Source organism: Salvia splendens, chromosome 4 (assembly GCF_004379255.2).
Source record: "Salvia splendens isolate huo1 chromosome 4, SspV2, whole genome shotgun sequence".
NCBI classification, from domain to species: domain Eukaryota; kingdom Viridiplantae; phylum Streptophyta; class Magnoliopsida; order Lamiales; family Lamiaceae; genus Salvia; species Salvia splendens.
In genome coordinates this window covers 14,934,710-14,954,805 of record NC_056035.1, presented here as the reverse complement: position 1 = coordinate 14,954,805, position 20,096 = coordinate 14,934,710, and the positions used below count along the sequence as shown (strand labels likewise).

General features: G+C 36.9%; 1 protein-coding gene, 1 long non-coding RNA gene and 1 pseudogene across 2 annotated transcripts; 1 reads left to right on the top strand and 2 right to left on the bottom strand.

The window, feature by feature from the left end:
• The first annotated feature begins 2,437 nt into the window (after positions 1 to 2,437).
• LOC121798107 lies at positions 2,438 to 4,086 on the top strand. The gene is made up of 2 exons (XR_006050005.1): positions 2,438 to 3,707; positions 3,804 to 4,086. It is a non-coding gene; the product is annotated as an uncharacterized LOC121798107 (long non-coding RNA).
• Positions 4,087 to 5,170: 1,084 nt separating this feature from the next.
• LOC121800706 lies at positions 5,171 to 6,870 on the bottom strand (annotated as a pseudogene).
• A 306-nt stretch (positions 6,871 to 7,176) lies between these two features.
• Positions 7,177 to 13,372, bottom strand: LOC121798772 (NAD-dependent malic enzyme 59 kDa isoform, mitochondrial-like). The gene is made up of 20 exons (XM_042197947.1): positions 13,261 to 13,372; positions 12,897 to 13,038; positions 12,229 to 12,325; positions 11,543 to 11,661; positions 11,294 to 11,461; positions 11,088 to 11,216; positions 10,657 to 10,717; positions 10,340 to 10,443; positions 10,176 to 10,259; positions 9,956 to 10,062; positions 9,745 to 9,838; positions 9,428 to 9,541; positions 9,199 to 9,264; positions 8,531 to 8,603; positions 8,353 to 8,439; positions 8,129 to 8,183; positions 7,958 to 8,029; positions 7,772 to 7,834; positions 7,503 to 7,617; positions 7,177 to 7,417 (listed from the first exon to the last, which is right to left on the bottom strand). Exons 2-20 carry the CDS (start codon positions 13,026 to 13,028, stop codon positions 7,346 to 7,348), a joined length of 1,812 nt encoding a protein of 603 aa, XP_042053881.1. The 5' UTR covers positions 13,029 to 13,038; positions 13,261 to 13,372; the 3' UTR covers positions 7,177 to 7,345.
• Positions 13,373 to 20,096: the final 6,724 nt, after the last annotated feature.

The window sequence follows — 20,096 nt, the reverse complement described above, 5'->3', positions numbered from 1 at the left end:
TTTTAGTTGTCAGCCAAACTTGAGTGAACGCGGGATTTTACTGAAAAATCTTTCTCGGTCACTAAAAATTTTATTTCTTTCTGAAAGTAGACTGCGCAGTCATATAAACTTCTCATGAAATACCATATCTGATCTGTGTGAACCAGGAATGTGGCCACATTCCAAGATGGTCACTGGACCGGCCAACGCTGGCGCTAGCTCACGGTCCCTATGTGTACACTAGTCCGAGTAGGGTTTTCGGCCCTACTGGGACCCGAATTCGATTTAACTGGTTTGGCTTAGCCAACAGATAGGCAATCATAAATAAAACATGGCATGACAACTCATCTCGAAATATTCATGTTTTTCACATAAAGTCGCGTTTTGAAAGAAAAGCTCACCTCGTTTGCTTAAACTCTTTCATACGGGTGCTTCCTGACTTGAGATTACTCGTCGTGCGACGACGTTCCTTTATAACAAATAATATATTTAAATTAGGCTTTAAGTAACTATTTATCTTGCATGTATGCATGCCTAAGTGTGTGCTTATTATTTTACTTCCTTCTTTCTAAATCTAGAAATCTTAAATCCTTAATTAAATCGGCGATTTAATTTATTCGAAATCTTGCCGAACTACTCGGGTAAAATAAATTCCTAGATTATTTTCTTTAAGTATCTTGAAATACTTACTTGGACTAATAAAAGTCTGCTTTAATTATTTATTGAATACTATTTCAACACGACTTAATAGTTTCTTTTCTTCCGTGGTTTAGGGAATTTTTATGTAAATCCTGGATCAATTTAACGGTAGCCAATAGATTTAATTATTAGGAACAAGGCCCAATTGTATTAACCTTGATGGCCCAAACCCCTTATGTGGAATTCAAAATAAAATGGCAGCCTATTTCTACCATTAAATTCCTTAGTCCATGATGTTTATTCAGGCGGCCCAAATGTAGAATTTATTCCAGGCCCAAAAGGATATTCCTTTCCCTTCCATCAGCCTGTTAGGGTTTGTATATTAGAAATTACATTTCGAGTGATTGAATACTGTAAAACTCTAATTATTATTTTCCAAGTAAATGCAACAGATTATTTTTGTCATAATGTTGTTATGTTTTACATTTAATGAATGTTTATTGCATATTTAAATGTATAAGCGAACGTACAAAGTCTAAGTCTTTGTTTTAGTAGACCGATTGTGGACCGCGTCCAATTTAAGGTAACACGGTCAGTTCTGAATAAAGAAAAATAAGAATTTCACAACCTAGATAGGCCTAGACTACCTATCGTGAAAGGTTGCAATGTCAGTCCGATTATTTCTAAGTCTTATTGAAATAAGATGAGGTTGGTGTGGTATAGCACTGAATTGGATCTAAACGGCAAGACGAGTCTTTATGCTATCTACTGAAAGACGAGGTCTTGATAATTAATTTCTTAATCAATGTACGTTAGCATTGAGCATACAATATTGAGTATCTACTACTTTGACTTACCAAAAGTGCGGGTTTTTCGTCACCCAACGATCTAGGTATATTGGGTAGTGGTGATTATTATCTAGCGGTGCTAGGATTGTTATTATGTTGAATCGTGCGCGAGGAGAGTCTCGTTTGATAACATCCACAAGAGGAGCTCGAAACAAGGTTTTATTATTAGGAACCTAGCTAGTTGGAGTTTGATTACTCTATGAATGATAAGTAAGAGTTTCTTGCTAAGTCCACTCTTGTAGATTAAAATATGTTAATTAATTAAGTCCATAGCAGACATTGATTAATTAATGGATGTTTCTATATTAAGCGCGGGAAATGAATGTAACACACTAAAAGGAAACCCGGAATACTTGTAATTTTGGATTTGGAAAGGCAGTGCAATATTACTTATGTAGTGGCTGCTTGTAATATTTAAATATAAGCTTGTATTAAACTGTTGGTTCAATTTAATTAGTGAAAAGTTAATTGGGTGAGGTCATGTCCAAATTCTTCCTTAGATCCCTAACTGGGCCCAATATGTGATTTAATATAAATAGGAGAATAAAGGAGACAGAATTAACACTTTTTCCACATCATAATTTTCGTCCCCCTCATCTTTGCGAAAGGATCGAAAATTGATCTCCTTCCGTGAGCAGATTTATGTCTTCATTATTTAAGTCCTAGTACACTGGTGAGATTTGCCCACACATATATCAGTCTATAGTCCGAGACACCAGTCAGAAGATCCGAGGTCGAGTTCTCAAGATCTTCACGTGGAGAAGACTCAAGCCATCTTCGATTCTTAAGTGAATCAACGAGGTAAATTGGCTAACTCCGTAGTACGCATGTTTTAGGGATTATTTGTACTAAAAAGTGTTTAAAATTCAAGTTATAAGCACGATACATGTGATAATTGCGCGAATATAATTTATCTAAATAATCTGCTAAATAGATCAGAATTATGTGATCCGTTAGAACTCACCCTTCGGCTGCCAACCCCTTGACTGCCATACTCCACATGTTGCTCCAAATTCTCAAGGGATTTCTAGCGGAGGAACGGCGGCACCTCCCTTTTCTCGATTCCCCTTCGGCGGCCACCTTCCTCACGACTCACGCTGGCATCCCGCCGTCTCCGACGCTACCTCTCTCCTTCAGCGTCTCGCGTTTGGCACCTCCCCTGCCTTCACGGCGTCGTCGACGCGGGGATGGGAGGTCGATTCCTCGGTGGAGCCACCATGCTTCGGCCGTGAGCCATTGTCAGCGCTCGCCTCTCGTTTCGCTGCAGCAGCTCCGCCGCTGCGTCTCCGGCTGAGGCAACGCCGTCGGTCCGCCGCTGGCCGCTCGCGAAGACGGCTCCAGCTCGCGGCGTCACTGGCCGCCGGCGACTCATGCTGACGCAACCTCCGCCGCATTCGTTCTTAAAGCTAAGTCCCAACTTTCCATTATCTAATTCGTTCTATTGAAGTTTGTATGGGATCTAGTAGCACTAGGGTTCTGATTTGAGACATGTTTGAGGTCGGCCAATTATAAGTTATTTCCTTGATGATTCTGAGCAAATTGTTGGTATCTGATAGCTCTGTTACTGTGTGTATGTTGAGCTCCTATGTTATACATGAGTTAAACGAGCAGGGGTGTGTGGAAGTTGCACCACTTCTTCTTACTCTATCATTCTGCCTCAATATGAATGGTGTCGGTCTAACATGCTTTAAATGCTTATATGATGATATGGGTTCAAACTGAATTCGCAGTGTATCTCATTGTTCTCTACTCCTAGCTTTGATCTGCCTAACTGAGTGAGAAGTGTGTGGGACGATAGAGTGTAACTGAGGGGATTAGCATGTGTATTTATATACATAGATTGCAACCGAAAGCTGCAAAAGCTTGATGCTTGACTGAAAAGGGATCCTTAGGTTGTGCAAGCTGGCTGCCCTTTCTGCAGCTTTGCAGAGCATGTACTCTGAGTCTCTGGTTTCTTTCTAACCGATTCCGTGGTTTATGGTGCTGTACTCGTGAATTAAATGCAGTTTCTGTTGCTCCTATACCACGTAGCCTTACATTCTGAGTCTTTTGCAGCCTTTAATCTGTTTTTCTGGTGTGTTCGCAGGCGGTTAGGCCCTTAAAAAGGCTGTCGATCGAGCCCCACAGCTGGAGCTCTGCTGGCAGTGTAGGTGGTTTTATTTCTTGGCTCGTAGCGGCTGCTACGGCCGTGGATATGCAGGCGACGCTGGTTGTGGCAGCCCCTCATTCTTGCCTAGTTGGGTAAGTTTTTTATCCTAAGAAGAAAGTAGTGTTGACTCCTATCCTTTCTCTCTTTGGTGTGTTGTTAAATTCTCTTTTGTTTCTTATGCATTTCAGCTCAACGGTGTGTATCTGGCAGAGACAAGGAGGTTGATCTCCCCCAGGCTGTTACCTCGTCGGTTCGGCCCAACGGGCCGACGTCTAGGCTAAGGGAGAGGCCCAATTGCTAACTTTCTCTTTTCTTTCTCCTATTGTAATAGGGTAGCTCCACTAATAAATTTTCATTCTTCAACATATAATAGCTAGTTGATGTGTATTTCGTTTTTCCTTTATTTTCATCGTCAATATTTGTAATCCACGATTTAAATTGGAATTTCTAAATATCGTTTTTTTTTCTCAAGGATATAAACGAATGCTCTTTCATTCTCTCCCTTTAAATTCTAGTCTTTATTTCAAAAATTCTGAGAAATTAGATCTCGGCTATTACAGATAGAGAATAAATTTTAATTTTATAATGGAATGTGAGTATAATGATGTAATAAGTTGAGTGTGAATTCACTTACCTAAAATGGAAAATTTTAACATGGACAATATTTAGAAGACGGTCCTAAATGAAAATATGGACAATATTTCGTGGATGGAGTGAGTATTTTTAAAAATTTTGTTAACTGTTGTTTTTGGTCACTCACTTGTATTTTTTTTATCAAATGAATATAAATTTAATGATCATCCACGACCACGATAGACTTGAACCTGAGTCCTTTAGCCTTAGACATTACCACGCTAACACTATCATACTAGTACATTAAACTACTAATTGATGACTTGATGTGGTTTCATTATCTACTAAAGCAATCTTAATTATATTTGAAAGAGACAATAAAGTCATGTAAAATATCAAAAAGAGAGTGAACTGTCAAAATGGTATGTTAACTTTGTTGTTTGTATCTTTGCTGTCCCTAAACTTTAAATATATCTTAGGTGATTCATGAACTTATAACGTATTCACATTTTTTTAAAATCATTTTTCACTTTTTTGAAATAATTTCGAACTTAAATGTGTCCCAAGCCATGGAGGGATATTAGTGTTACTTTTGTATTTATTAATTATCAATTGTGTAGAGATTAACTTATTAACTAGGCGTTAATTAGAGGTTTAACTGGGATTTATTATTTTGAAATTCTGATTTATTAATCGTTAATTCTGATTTTGAAATGTGTTTACAGTATGATATGATCCAATTGACCTTGAATAATGACGCTTAAAAGTATAAAACAGTAATCATAAGTATTAAAAGTTGTAGTAACATGTGCATATGCAATCTTTTTTTAGTGAAAGACATGCAACCTTTTACTATATGAAATAAAGTCATTTTCAAATGCACAGACAAACGCTAAATCATCAAATCATGAATGAACAATGTTTTTCATGAACAAAATCATCAAATCACACAAACAAACACAAAGTCATTTTCACTCTTTACAACATACTTATCAATCACAACAAAGGCATCAAAACATGGTCACAAACAAACACAAAATCCATTAAAAAAACACCACCACATCATGAACAGCGTGATTTTCAAGGATTCCACACACGCACACTCACTATCCATCAAGTAGAATACAGAGAGAGCATCCTTGTAAAAGAAGGCGGCTGAAGGCCCTCCACGAGGCAGCAGCGCCACCCTGACCACATTCTGAGCAGCCTCCTCGGCGCTGAGTGGCCAAAGATTGCAAGTAATATCTGTTCTAGCAAAGCCAGGGCAGAGGCAGTTGACGCGGATATCTGTGTGTTTTTGTGTATGCAATCAAAGCCGCTTTAGAGACTTTATAGGCTGTAACATGAGTCGGCCACTTGTTCTCTTCCAATCTCCCCTCGTTGAGGAATTCTCGCACATGCTCTCTTCCGTGAGGCATGCCTCGTTGTTTAAGACAGTTTTAGCGCGCTCGTTCTGCAAGAGCTGAAGGCGCTAACAGAGATTAGCAGAGTTGAGAATTTGAGTTTTGGTGTATATAATATAGTAGTATACCTTTAGGTGGCCTAATAATGAGGAGAAATTGACAATAGTTGGCGAATCAGACAGTCGAAGGAGAGGAATGAAGGCTTCTGTTACTCTCTTTGCACCGTAGAAGTTTGTCTGTATGCACTCTTCTGCGGCCTCGTATGTCTGGATCAGAGCTGCCCCTGCCTTGAGCTGCAGTGGCTCTGCCTACGCAAACAAGGTATGGGTTAGTATTTATTCTCACCATAATATTATTGTACAAAAAGAGTGAAAAAAGAATACAGATATACTACTACTACTACTACTACTACTACTACTACTACTACTACTACTACTACCTCTCCATTTGCATTTGCAAGGACTGAAGCAACATCTGATTCTATAATTTGTTGAATAATTGAAGCATCTCCCTCCAGTCCTATTCCTCCGATGCCTGCATTGTTCACCAGAATGTCAAGCTTCCCGTATGTTGCTGTGAGGAATTGGACAGCAGCAGCGATGCTTGCAGCGTCGACAACATTGAGGTGATGAAAAACCACATAGTCAGAAAGGCCTCTCTTCTCATCCCTTGCACCTAAAATCACCACAATTCCTTTGGAAGCTAACTGCCTACATATCTCCAACCCGATCCCTTTGTTCCCTCCTGTAACTAATGCATACCGGCCACCTGCCTACGCCATTGATACTCTCCCTTGTGATGAGATGAGATGAGATGAGATGAGACCAGATTTTCTCTTTGGTTTTTTTACAATATATTGTGCTCATCCAACCAATCACAGGCCTCCATGGGGAAGCAATGCCATCTTGACCGGAGCTTCATCAGCTTCGACTTCACTTAGAGGGCCGGCATTGAAGGTTATATCCGTTCTAGCAAAACCAGGACACACAGCATTGATGCAGATATTGGGGTATTTTTGAGCTGCAAGCCAAGTGTACGCGTTAAGAGCTGCTTTCGACACTTTGTAGGCTGCAAGGTGAGGAGGCCACTGCTTCTCTTCTAGTTTACCATCTTTGAAGTCGTTGAGAAATTGCTGCACAACTTCATCTACTCTCTCTTCCGTTAGCCTCTCTTTGCTGCTCAACACTCCTTTCGCCCATTCGTTAGGCTGAAGCTGAAGATATATGTACATGATCAAATCTCGAATCCTATCCTTTATTTGATCCTGTGACCACGGCATAACTGCATCGCAGAGATAATCAGATGAATGGGGGAAACAAACAGTATTACAAGTGAGCCAAGATAGTTACTTGGATTTTGTCTCCGCCATGGATGAGATCAGAGCTCAAGCTGCCCCCTATGTTGTAACGTTAACTTTAATTTTCTGTTGGTGATTTTTTTATTCATCAATTATGGGTAATGCGATTATTGCTATTTTTGTGTTTGTAATCAGTTTGCTGCATTTCATTTCTTTTTCCAACCTAATTCTTTAACTTGTTTCAAAATATTTGCTTCTCAACATTTAATTTGGTTAAAATACGAATCATACGACGCACTAAAGGTCAGTGATGTGTTTGTCTGTTTGTGTAATAATTCAGCTGTCCATGACAAAGTAGGGAGTACGTGTTAAAGACTAGTTTCTTTTCTTACAATGGCCTGCAGAGTTCTGCATAAATAATCAGCTAAAAACTAGTAGTAAAAGAAAGGGCACAGCGTCACTTTTCGTGCACAAGAGGGCTGTACACAGGAAACCACATGTTCTCCTTCACATACTTGATTGTTTGTTCCTGCATCCCACATCAATTATATCCACGTTAGATATTTTATTTTTAGCTTTAGGTGAAAATAAGATGCCTAGAAGATGAAGTATACCTTTGACATGTATTTCAAATCTTTGGGTCCCACCTCGCCGTGTCCATCAGCCAAATCTTCAGCAACTGCTGCCCTCACAACTGCAGCTCCAACCTCAGCTGTGATATCCCGTATACTGACCACACAAAACTATGGATTCAGTAACAGTTCAATAATAGGTATGTGAGCCGATAAAGGATGAGGAGCATGGAATGTAGCATATTGAATTACTTCCACACAATATAACAATGATTTCTTCTCACTGAGAGGAACTTGATGCACTTACATACCTATCAATGGATGGATACAGGATGCCCATCTGAATTTCTTCGTCTGTGATGTATGAAGCAAGGCTGCAAGAACAACCCCGATTAAGACATTTGTTCTGATTAAGCATTGTGAATATGCAATCATTGTAATAGAAAATGGGTCACTTAGTGAATAAAGATCAAGCTCAGCCAAGTTCCTAATCTTACCACTCTGCAGCTGCTTGCAGCATATCATCTGTTATTATACGAGCACCGCAGAGAAGACTTCCCAAGCCAATTCTAGATATGCAGAACAACCAAGTTAGAAATCATCAAATCATAACTCCAAAACAGTAAAAGATGGAGGCATATTTCCTGTTAGCCATAGTAATAACATACCCCGGGAAGAGGTACATGTTATTTGCTTGATTCACATGCCCTGTCTTCCCATTCCCTGAAAAAAGGAACAAATTGGCACTAATCAAAATACTACTACTAAATAGTGATATTACTATGAGCCCATCCTCCACCACGAAAGACACTGGAAAGAAACTAATTCTGCCAACTATCATAGGGGTTGAGGAACTAGCTCAGAGTTTGAAGTACATTTCAAAAGTAAATACCTAGATCAACATCCTCAAAAGGGCTTCCACTTGCAAAGACAATATTTTCGCCAGCATGTTTGAAAGCCTCCTCAGCAGTACATTCAGCTGTGTGTCGTAAAGCAAATACATACGTTTATTTCTTCATGCCCATCAAGTATTATGAGTTTGAAAAGGGATTGAAGTAGTAAAAACAAACCATTTGCTGTAGGATTAGACATTGCAAAAATAGCAGGTTTGGTGGAGTCTGAGTCTTTCATGGCCCTTAGAATCTGATTACATGATCAATTAATAAAAATAATTGAATTACTTTTAGAACATTTAAATAGTCAGTAAAGACCAACTGGAAATGAATATCTACTGAATTAACTTTGACAAGGATAGGCTCAACACTTTCATACAAAAAAACATTAAAAAGGTATCAATTTAAATATATACGCAGAAAATGAGTCAGTATTGGGAGGCCAGATAGCAAATATTAAAAAAAAAACTAAATTGCTTCAAATGAAGAATGCTCATATGAAGCCTAAATGATACTACATCTGTCCACAGAAGGAGTACAATGAAGTAATGTGATCCAAGTGAAACAGAAGGATTTATGACCTGTAATGATTACAGGTTTTATAGTAATTAAACAGCAGATGCATTATCAGTTCTCGGATTGTTTGTCAAAGAAAGAGTGACCAAGTGGTCTCTTGAGGAGAACATTGCGGCCACATTTCAGATACAGGTAAACACACACACATACAGGCATGCACAAAACATACACAATCTAAGGGTGCATGAAATACAAAGGTAAAAAGTTCTAGGAATTGTGAATCGTGCATGAAATACAAAGGTAAAAAGTTCTAGGAAATGTGAATCAACCTCTTCGTTAAAGACACCACCAACTCCAGATAAACCAAGAAGCACGTGTGGCTTAACCTTTTTAATCTGCAGATGATTGGAATGCTAAAATTATAATCTCGATGCAATGAAATTCTGCTGGTGAAAGGTAAACATAATTAAGAGTGGTTATTCAGTATACTAGCTTTAGCAAGCCAGCAGTTCCTCTCTAGAGAATATAAGGGTTAGAGAATTTTAAGAAAATACTTACCACTTCCAGCAGACTGGAACCCTCGCAAAGTCCAAATTCTTTAGTCTCGCCTTGAGATATAGCAAATGGGGTAGCTGCAGGATCAATGCATTTTCTCTCTTTTGTTATGAGACCCTGCAAATGTACAGAGTGAAAATTCTAACAGAAAAAAGAAACATTTTGACAAGACTTCAGATGAAGATATTCACTCTCCCCTCTTTCTTTGTACTATTTCCCTATCCAGTAACGACTACTTAGTCTACTTTACCAGTCCATTTAAAATTTAATATAAATTTTCACCCCCCGAGACATTTGAACTTAGAGATTTGAGTCGGTACATCTTTGTCAAGAAGGAAGAAATGAGGATCTGCATGTGGTCCGGCCATTCTAGAAACAGCCTGTAATGCCATCTTAAGAACACCAAGTCCTGCACTGCAATGTCAAGTTTGGAATAAGAAATAGAGAAAAACCTGCCAACAGACCAAATACTTTTTGGAATATTGTTTATAGACAAACACATGATCCACTAAACCAAAGACCCTAAGCTACCTTCCAGCCCCAACCACGGCGATTTTTTGGTTTGCAAAATCCGTCAAAGGTCGTCCTTGTGCTCTAACCGCACCAAGTAGCCCAGCCAAAGCAACACCAGCGGTTCCCTGTACTTTTTGGAGCCAGGCATAAGAACATCAGTTGAAGCTTCACTTTAAGGGACATCTTCTTTAACCTACTGTTCTTGTGGTGATATAAAGTGGATTTGGTTTTGGTTTACCTGTACGTCATCATTGAACATGCAAAACCTCTTGCGGTAACGTTCTAGTGTCTCAAAAGCCCACTTCATTTGAAAATCCTCAAACTGTGTAGTTAGTTCCAATCATAAATTGTAAGTATGCATGTCTACCAGGATATCTTTGAAAATTTTCAGAATTAATCGACCTGCACAATAGCCTTTGGCCAACGCGCATGAACAGCTTCCATTAACTCATCAACAATCGCCAAATATTCATCGCCTTCCAGCCTATGTTGTCTGAGCCCTAAATCTGTAAAAAATGTTCAGGTAAATTAAAATAAAACTCTAGGTACAAAATTTTCACTTTTCTTGACGCATCCGTTCCAAAAGTGAGTTAATCACTTGGAAGCACAGTAAGGAAATTAGATTTAGACGCAGAGCACTTTGAAAATAAAATTTACTTCTGGCAAAAAAAAAATAATGACACAGAAAATATAGGTGAGCTTAACAAAAGTCAACTCACAAAGTCTGTCTGCAAGTAGCTTCTCATTGTTTGTGCCTACATCAAGCATAACTGGCAATATCTGAACAGCAGATACAAATAAGAAAAATGTTAATACTCCGACTACAAATAACAGGCAAAAATCATAAAGCATAGTGTCTGACACCATACTGTGAATGATATCATATTGTGGTTATCAAGTATATGCTGACTTCAGTAACATGAACCAATTATTTTTAGCTAAATTGTACAGTCAAATCACAACTGCGTATGCAGGTGGACACTAACTAACATGGAGTATATAAAAAAGGTTCCTGCATAATGGATGCTAATTAAGGATTTGGTGTCTCTGCATACGTAATGATTATTTGATACTATAAACTACTATGTCTGTGAACACTAAGTCCCCTGTCATTCATTTACATATGTAAACAAGAAGTATGTTGACATACTTTTTGTGGATTGATACCAGCAGCGGCAACATACATGTCAAGTTTCCCAATTGGAATACCTATTCCCTGAACTCCAAGATCACCAAGACCAAGAATACGACTACCATCTGTCAGAACAATCATATCAACCTGCATAAAAATCATGTTAAAATTACTCTACTGAAAAAATAATACAGGCAAGATTACATCTAACTTTGACATTATACCTGCTGTGCAGGCCAATTATAGATCATCGACATCATCTCCCCCTTATCTTTGGCACTGAAATACATTCCACGTGGACGCCTAAACAACCCGGAATAGTTTTGACACACCAATCCTACTGTAGGAGTATATATAGTCGGAGCAAAGGTCTTGATGTTGTCTATCAGTACCTTCAAGGTTGAGTGAATACCAGCAAGTTAACTATTTGCCATACTTTATCATCCATAGAAGCTGTGCGTCAGTAAACTTACTCGGTAGTATAGTGTTTCATTTCTGTCATGGAGTCTGTTCAAAATTCTCCATTTTGCAAGGGAAACAACATTATCTGGTTGACCTTGGGTATTTTTTTCCAGGGATCTATATGATTCCACTAATAATACCAGAAAGAAGAAAAGAGAAGTTTGAAAAGTCAAACCCCTATAACAAGTAGCAAAACTAACCAGAGATTACATGAAAAATTCAATCACCCCAAACTTCATACATGAACAAATAACACCTACACATATTCAACTTATACCTGAAAAAACATAACCAAATTCAGCTACTAGATTGAGTAAAAGCCAATTCCTAGTGTTATCATGTATCTCAAAGACTCAAACTATATGGTTGGAAAGGGTAATGCATATGTAAATATTGTAATACTTCAAATTCTTTTCAATGGTGCTAAATTTAAGGTTGAAGGAACTTACTTATGCACAAAAACAAAAGTTCGGGTAGTTTTCTCTACTAGACTATGTCCTAATCAGCTAAACTCCCTCTAAAAATAAAAGAATGCGTCCTAATTTTACAGAACAAAAACAACATCGGTTAATCTTTCATTTAGAAGCATTGGTTGGAGGCAACTGCAGTAACAGAAAATGAAATGAAGAACAAACAGTCCAAATGAATAAATATTTTACCAATTCATAAGAGTCAAGACACAGAATTAGCGACTTACTGAAACGTTCATATTGCTGCTCAAATGATATCACTCGTGGTGGAAGCAGACCACGTAGTCCCAGTCTATCTCTTTCCGTCAACGGGAAACCTGTGTCCTGATTGTTTCAAATTTTAACAGTTATATAATTTATCTCTAGGGAGATGTTTCAATTCAGATATGACTTGTTCATTTTCATTCTTTGCCTCCTCATAGGATACCACCTTGTCAGCATTATATGATTGATCATGCTCCTAAACCCGGAATGTATGAACTATGTCTACTCAATGTCACAAAGAAACGTCTCAAGTGACGTAGGTTTTAGCAACTCACTGCAAATACATTATTTTCCAATGACAGCAGAACTTAGAATACATAACAAACAACTGTTTATTTGTCTACATACTTAAAAAAAAGCTTACAATCAACAGAGTAGATCAAAAACATGAAACTGCATTCATTTAGTATTCCACAGAGAGGGCTAGCAAAAACTCAGACAGTTCAAACATGATAAAAAAAACAAGGAAAACAAAATAGATCTCAAAGTCAGCCAAAACCTCTCTGAAAGACTGAAACAGTCAGCGGTTAAACAAGAAAAATTCGACCATATCCAATCGGATCAAATGACGTCAGCAACCGACAGTCTCAATAGCAAGCTAGAAAACAAAATGAAACGGATAAGACGAAACCTTGTTAAACCAAGGATCGTGGAGAATATCAGCGCCGCGCTTGTGTACAATACACGGCCCGGGTATCGCCGTCGACATCCGCCGCCGCGACTGGCGGAGGCTCGACGCAGCAGATCGCGCCACTCTCCACATTCCTAAGCTCCTGAAATCCAAAATCGGAGCAATTCAGCCAAAACTACAACTGAACTGATTCTCCACACCTCCACAAATTGCCAACAATGTGTGGGTGCAAACATATATATATAAAAACGACTCAGTCAACTTGTATCAGAATATCATGTGTGTATACACGCGCAGACAATCATGAATATATATATATTTGTGCATATACATACATGTATAGATAACGGAATTTGAAATTCACCTTTTTTGCTAGACTGAAAAAGGAGATTGCGTTGAAAGAGGTGATTGTTGAGATTGAAGACTGAGACGCGAAGTAGGCAGTATCTGCCCGGAGAAAACGGGCAGGAATAAGAATGAATTCGCTTGACAAGGAAAGGTAGAAGGGTAAATCCGTCATTTATATGTGGACACAAACGCGGCAACCAGTAATCAATCGGATATAGCACTTGTTAAATGGGGTGGAGGTATCAATGAATCAATGTTCCCAGTTATTTTGGGGAAAAAAATGTATATTAGCTAAGTATGTCTTAAAATTTTATTGTTGCAAAGATATTATTCCATTTTTTTCAATGCATAAAAATAATTTTCAAATCAGTGTGATACGAGGGTACTCGTATCGGTCCCGGCAGCGCGAGGTTGCCGGAGAAGGGTTAGGTTCGTTCGCGGGATCCTCCCGTCGAGCAGCCTAGGGTTCTCGGTCAATTAAGGTTTGACGAGATGAACTTGCGGAAAAATAAAGTACGAAAAGATAAAATAACGATAAAGGATAAACTGAATTGATATTTCTTGAAATGATCAAAATGACTAACAATGTCCACTATTTATAATAGTGGATACTAACTTAATGAGCAAGATAAACGATATGAAAAAGATATGCAAATCCATAATAAACTAACTAAATAATAATAATAATAATAATAATAATAATAATAATAATAATAATAATAATAATAATCGTATCAACTCCCCCACTGTTGAAATCCACCTTGTCCTCAAGGTGGGCACCATGAAGCAACGATGAGTGTCGAGGAATCCTCCTGGGTCAAACATACACCGAATAGTTGAGCGTCTCCCTGTATCAATGCGTCCATGAATGCTCAAGCATAGAGTGTCATTTTGAGGAGGAATCAACTTCTTCATATCATCAATGGAACCATCTTCGTCCTCTTTCAACAAAAAAGAATCAATCTTGTTGCTCAACATTGTAAAATCCAATCTGTTATGCTCCACCACATGTATAGGTTCTCGGCAAGTAAAAACAACATTACATGGATCATCTATGCCATATTTACTACCATAAATTGGTCCACTAACATCAACACTAGAATGAATAACATTTTTTCCCTCTTTATCATTGTCAACGACAATTAATTCCATCGAGTCATACCCGGAATTGGAGTAGCACGACAGAGATATTGTGGCTGGTGGAGGCGGGATAGCAACGACAACAGGCAGCGAGCTTCTAGATGGATCGTGATGAAGATCAGCTGGGGCGGCGACGGTCATCTGTGGTAGGGGACACGATACCGGATCCGTGTACATGACACTGGCTGTAGGGTCTGGTGGAGGTCATGTCGCGGCGTGTGGATCGCCCAGGCAGCGTTTGTTTGCATCCATCAGAGACGTCAGTTGCTGACAGTAGCAGTCAAACGCTCGAGCTGTGAAGCTAAGGCAGCCACCGTTAGGTTCGGTTCAGATTCCGGTGTCACTAGATCACGTGGCATGTTGAGAGGCTCCATATGGCCGACATCGTTGGTCGTTGGGAGACATTGCCAATCCGGTTGATAGGGAGGTTGCGGATATAACAATGGCGAGTCTGGATAGGAGTATCCAAATTGCACGTTCTGACTCTGGAGGTACCAACACGATGTGGGGCTCGGCATGGGCAGTGGCGAGAGGAACGGTCTATTGAACTGGCGATGGACGTAGTCAGTGTAGGTGTATGACATGATAGCGGAAATACGGAGGATGAGATCACAATTAAAGCACCAGATGATACGAGGGTACTCGTATCGGTTCCGGCAGCGCGAAGTCGCCGGAGAAGGGTTAGGTTCGTTCGCGGGATCCTCCCGTCGAGTAGCCTAGGGTTCTCGGTCAATTAGGGTTTGACGAGATGAACTTGCGGAAAATAAAGTACAATAAAAGATAAAGTAACGATAAAGGATAAACTGAATTGATATTTCTTGAATGAATGATTGAACTAAAGAACAATGTCCACTATTTATAATAGTGGATTCTAACTTAATGAGCAAGACAAAAGATATGAAAAAGATATGCAAATCTATAATTAACTAACTAAATAATAATAATAATAATAATAATAATAATAATAATAATAATAATAATAATAATAATAATAATAATAATCGTATCAACTCCCACACGGTTGAAATTCACCTTGTCCTCAAGGTGGAAACCACGACAAACGAAGAGTGTGGCGAACAAAAGCTTTGACGAGGTATCCCCACCTGGATCAAATGTATACATACGCCCACGAACTCTCTCATTTCCCGGCACATCAAGCAAAACATCAACAAAATACTTCTCTCATTCCTTCCCCTCATGAGAACATCCTCCATGAATTCGTTGGTGAGCAACATTTGTAAGAAGGGATACAAGTACTCTTGCTAACTTCAATATTATTCACATGCTTCTTGTACCGCCGAGATTGGAGAAGTCATCCATTAGCTGACTGGATTTATGCCTCACCCGAAGATAGTGTGTGTGACTAGGGAGCTTGTCAACGCATCCATGCATGCCCAAACATTGCACGTCATTGCACGGAGGAATCAACCGTGCATCAGCGTCGAGGAAAGTTGATCGATGATTAATACTTGTAACATTACCAACATGCCAAAATTACAAATGTACGATAATATTTCAATTTTATTGTTACTTACTCTACACGCTTTCAATCAAATATATTTTTTTAAATCTGCCTTAGGTATTCTATCAAACTTATTTTTAAATCTTTTATAAAATATTCAAATTTATTCAAATTTTATGTAAATTATTATGTACAAATTTTTACTCTTGAATCATCTCAAAAAAATGTAATTTTTAAATGAAATTTAGAGAGTATAGTTCCATTCAAAAAAACATGGTGTTCTACTTAACGTGGATGGTGTTATAATTTCAAATAAAGTAATGTAAGTATAGTGTTTAAAAGTTATAGTACTACAATTGCAAATTCAATTACCATGAACTTGGATATAAATTTTGTATGATCTCCCCTTCTGTTTGCTTTCAACATTGTATCCGGGAAGAAGGAAATTGTTGTGTGCTATCTTGGATCAACTTGTTACAAGTCCAAGCCATATTAAATTTAAGCCTAGCACTTAAGAGCTCAAGTTGGCCAATTGGTATCCAAACCAAATTCAAATTCTGCAAAGTCCATGTTTGTTTGAAAAATTGGAGAGACGGGCTGAGAGAATAACACTTGATTTTCAGCCTTTATGTTCAATTTAATTACCAAATGTCACTCAGCTCCCACTAATAATTCATAAATAATAAAATGGCATTGCCGATAAAAAAGCATTATCGATATATAATACGTAGGGGTCATTATTTTGTGGAATAATTAAGAATAAAATCAACTTTCATAGTTTTTCTAAAATTACGATAAAAATCAGATGGTAAAATTTCACAATTTACCTATTTTAGAGGGAACATCTTTTTAGATCCACAAACTTTGCCAAAGTATTATTTTAGGTCAGTAAACTTTGAAAATACTATCATTTTAGATCCGTCAACTACAAGTTAATATCATTTGAGGTATTTTGAACTTTTCTGGACGAAAATGCCCTTAAGGCCTTCAAATGGCAATTTAGACAATTCTTTCGCCACTCATCTTGAACCAGAGACCTATAGTCCAACAATTTTTAACGGCAAATTTTTATATTTAAATTTAATTTGGATGGTAATTGATCTCATTCTGAAATTCATATAAATAATACTAAGAATGACAATCCAAATTAATAGCTATCCAATTTCAAAACAAATAAACTAAATATAATTCACAAATCACCTATAGTAAGCTCTTAAAATGCAGTTTATATTAAAAAAAATAAAATAAAGTATCTAAGTCACAATTCACTATCCCTATATAATTGGTCATCTAATAATTGAAAAATGTACTGTATTTTACGGCAAATTTTAATTATATTTAAATTCAATTTGGATGGTAAGTGAATTAAACAGTAGTAAAAAAATTATTGGACTCTAGGCGTTTGACGCAAGATGGGTGGCGAAAGAATTGTTCAAATTGCCCTTTGAAGGCCTTAAGGACATTTTCGTCTGAAAAAAGTTCAAAATACCACAAATGATATTAACTTATGTTGACGGACCTAAAATGATATTTTCAAAATTCACGGACCTAAAATGGTACTTCGGCAAAATTCGTGGACCTAAAAAGATGTTCCCTCTTTATTTTATTGCAAATAGTACTTGGAAACGTGCAACATTAGTTTGTCACTTTCAGACATGTACTATATGCCAATTATTATGGGCAGTGGCTGAATAGCATGTGCACTATTTATCTTATGAGTAGTGATAAAGTCACAAGCAATTCTGCCACTTAACCGTCCCTTACTCTCTCCATCCCGGGCTACTCGTTCATTTCCTTTTCAGCACGGAGATTAAGGAATGAGTGTATAGGAAAGTCAAAAATGACGGCTGTAGGTGAAATTTCTTACTAAAAATGGAAAGAGTGCAAGTAACTTGGGAGGCCCAAAAAGGAAATAAGTGCGAGTAGTGCGGGACGGAGGGAGTATTAATATTCATGGGCATCACTGTACTTTTTTAGTCCATCTCTTAACTAAGGGATGGAACCTGCAACCCTCTGTCCCTTAACCGTCCTTTAAATTGCTATTCATTCAATTTCATTTTTTTATTTTTATTTCCAACCAAATTCAATTAAAAAAAGCACACTTCATTAAAAATAAAATAAAATTACAACATAAAATAAAAATACAACCTAAAATTAAAAAAAATAAATAAAAACACATAATTAAGATCCTAACAAAATAAAAATGACATAATTTAAAATACAATTTTAAAGAAAATAAAAAAAACTACTCCGTCGGCGAATCATCCCCCGGAGGCGGTGGAGGTACACTGAAGCCGTGAGGAGGCGGAATGCCAAGTTGTGCAGCCATAAACGCAATTTCGTTAAGATAGGCTTGGTATTGGGGAGGCGTCATGCGGGAAGTGTCCGCCAGAGTTTCCGTCGCCGGATATTTTGTGATGAGAGGTTAGATGAAAATTGGAGAGGAAATGGAGATGATTTAGGAAGAATAGATGTGTATTTGTGTGTGAAATGAAGATGAATTAGGAGTATTTATAGAGTAAAAAAAATAAAAAATAATAAAAAACGGTAATATAACGGTAATATTACCGTTTTTCATTTTTCATTTTTTTATTTAATTCGAATTAAAAAAAAATGAATTATTGCATCAGCGTGACGATGCCCACTCGCGGGTCGGCGAGTGGGCGTCACGCATGGCGCTGGAGTGCGCCACGTCGCCTCGGCGCGTAGCGAAACGTCTCGCCAACCGTCACGGCGTAACGGAACGCGGAACCGGCTGGGGACGAGATGGAGCGCTGCAACGCGTCACGCCGCCATCCCGTCCCTTTGTTACGGAATACGGGCCACCCGCGTGACGCGTTGTGGGTGGCCTAAACGTACATAAACTGTACGTACATAATTGGACTTTTTAGACATTTCAAATATGAAACCGGTTCATAAGTTTTATTAACATTTAAATAAATTAGTATATTACATGTATATCCTTAAAATCAGTAAAATGAATATGCTCACGCACCACTCTCCTCTCTCTTCCATATTTTTTTATTTTGCATTATTAATCAACTTCTTTTCTCTCGCCAATATTTTTTTGCAATATTTTTTTATTTTTTATTTTCATTTTATGGATTATTTTAAAATGCAAGAATAGAGTATGAACAGAAATCACATGGTGCATTTTCTTCTTTTTTTTCATTATATGATATTATATTATTATAAAATATATTTCAACTTGTAATTTAAAATACTTACAAATTATAATTGTGATATAGATTAAATTAAGTTTATAGATTAAAATATACCATAATATTTAATTAAACTTATAAATTAAATACTCACAAATTTTAAATTATAATTATATTATAAATAATGTTTGCATGTTTTCTTTACTTATAAAGTCTAGTTACGATATGAGATCTATTTAATTTTTTTATTTTGTTTAATTTATAAGTTAAATTAAATTTTTAGGGAATAAAAGTAATTGCATCCAATTATGCGTTTCATTCACTGTTATAAACGCAGTGCTTATACTCTTTATTTTTTAAAATTCGATTGTTTGATTCATTATTTATCATTTATTATTGAATTTTTCAATATGGTGTATCAACGTCACCGATATAATTAGGTAACACGTACATTAAAACATGTACTAGTATTAAAACATGTACATTAAAACATGAAGTATATAATTAGGTAACATGTACATTAAAACATGTACAAGTATTAAATTGCATATACATATTATTCACGCAGAAAATATCTAAAAATTTAAATAATAATAATATTTAAATCTATTTTCTTGTTATAATTAAGTATTTCAAAAAAATATCGTTAGATTTCAATATTTGATTTTAGTTAATATTGATGTTAATTAAAATTAAAATTGAGTATAAAATATCAATAAAATTGATTTTAATTAAAAAATAAAAGTACAAAAATATGATTTGTACCGTTAGATTTCAAGATTTGATGTCATCAGATGACAATATAACATCAACAGAAAATGGCAATACAACGTCAACATTTGCAACTAATTGACGTTGTGCTGACATTATTTGTCATCGGTTGGCATCATATCTTAATATCTAACGGTCTATATCATAACTATGTAGATAATTAAAGAATAAATACATAATATTTTAAATGTTTATTTTGGTACATAGAATGATTGAATAAGATGCAAATTAAATTATAAAAAATAGAATAGTTTAAACAACTACAAAATAAAAATATATCTACGAAATAAATATAAAAAATAATATACATGACAAAAT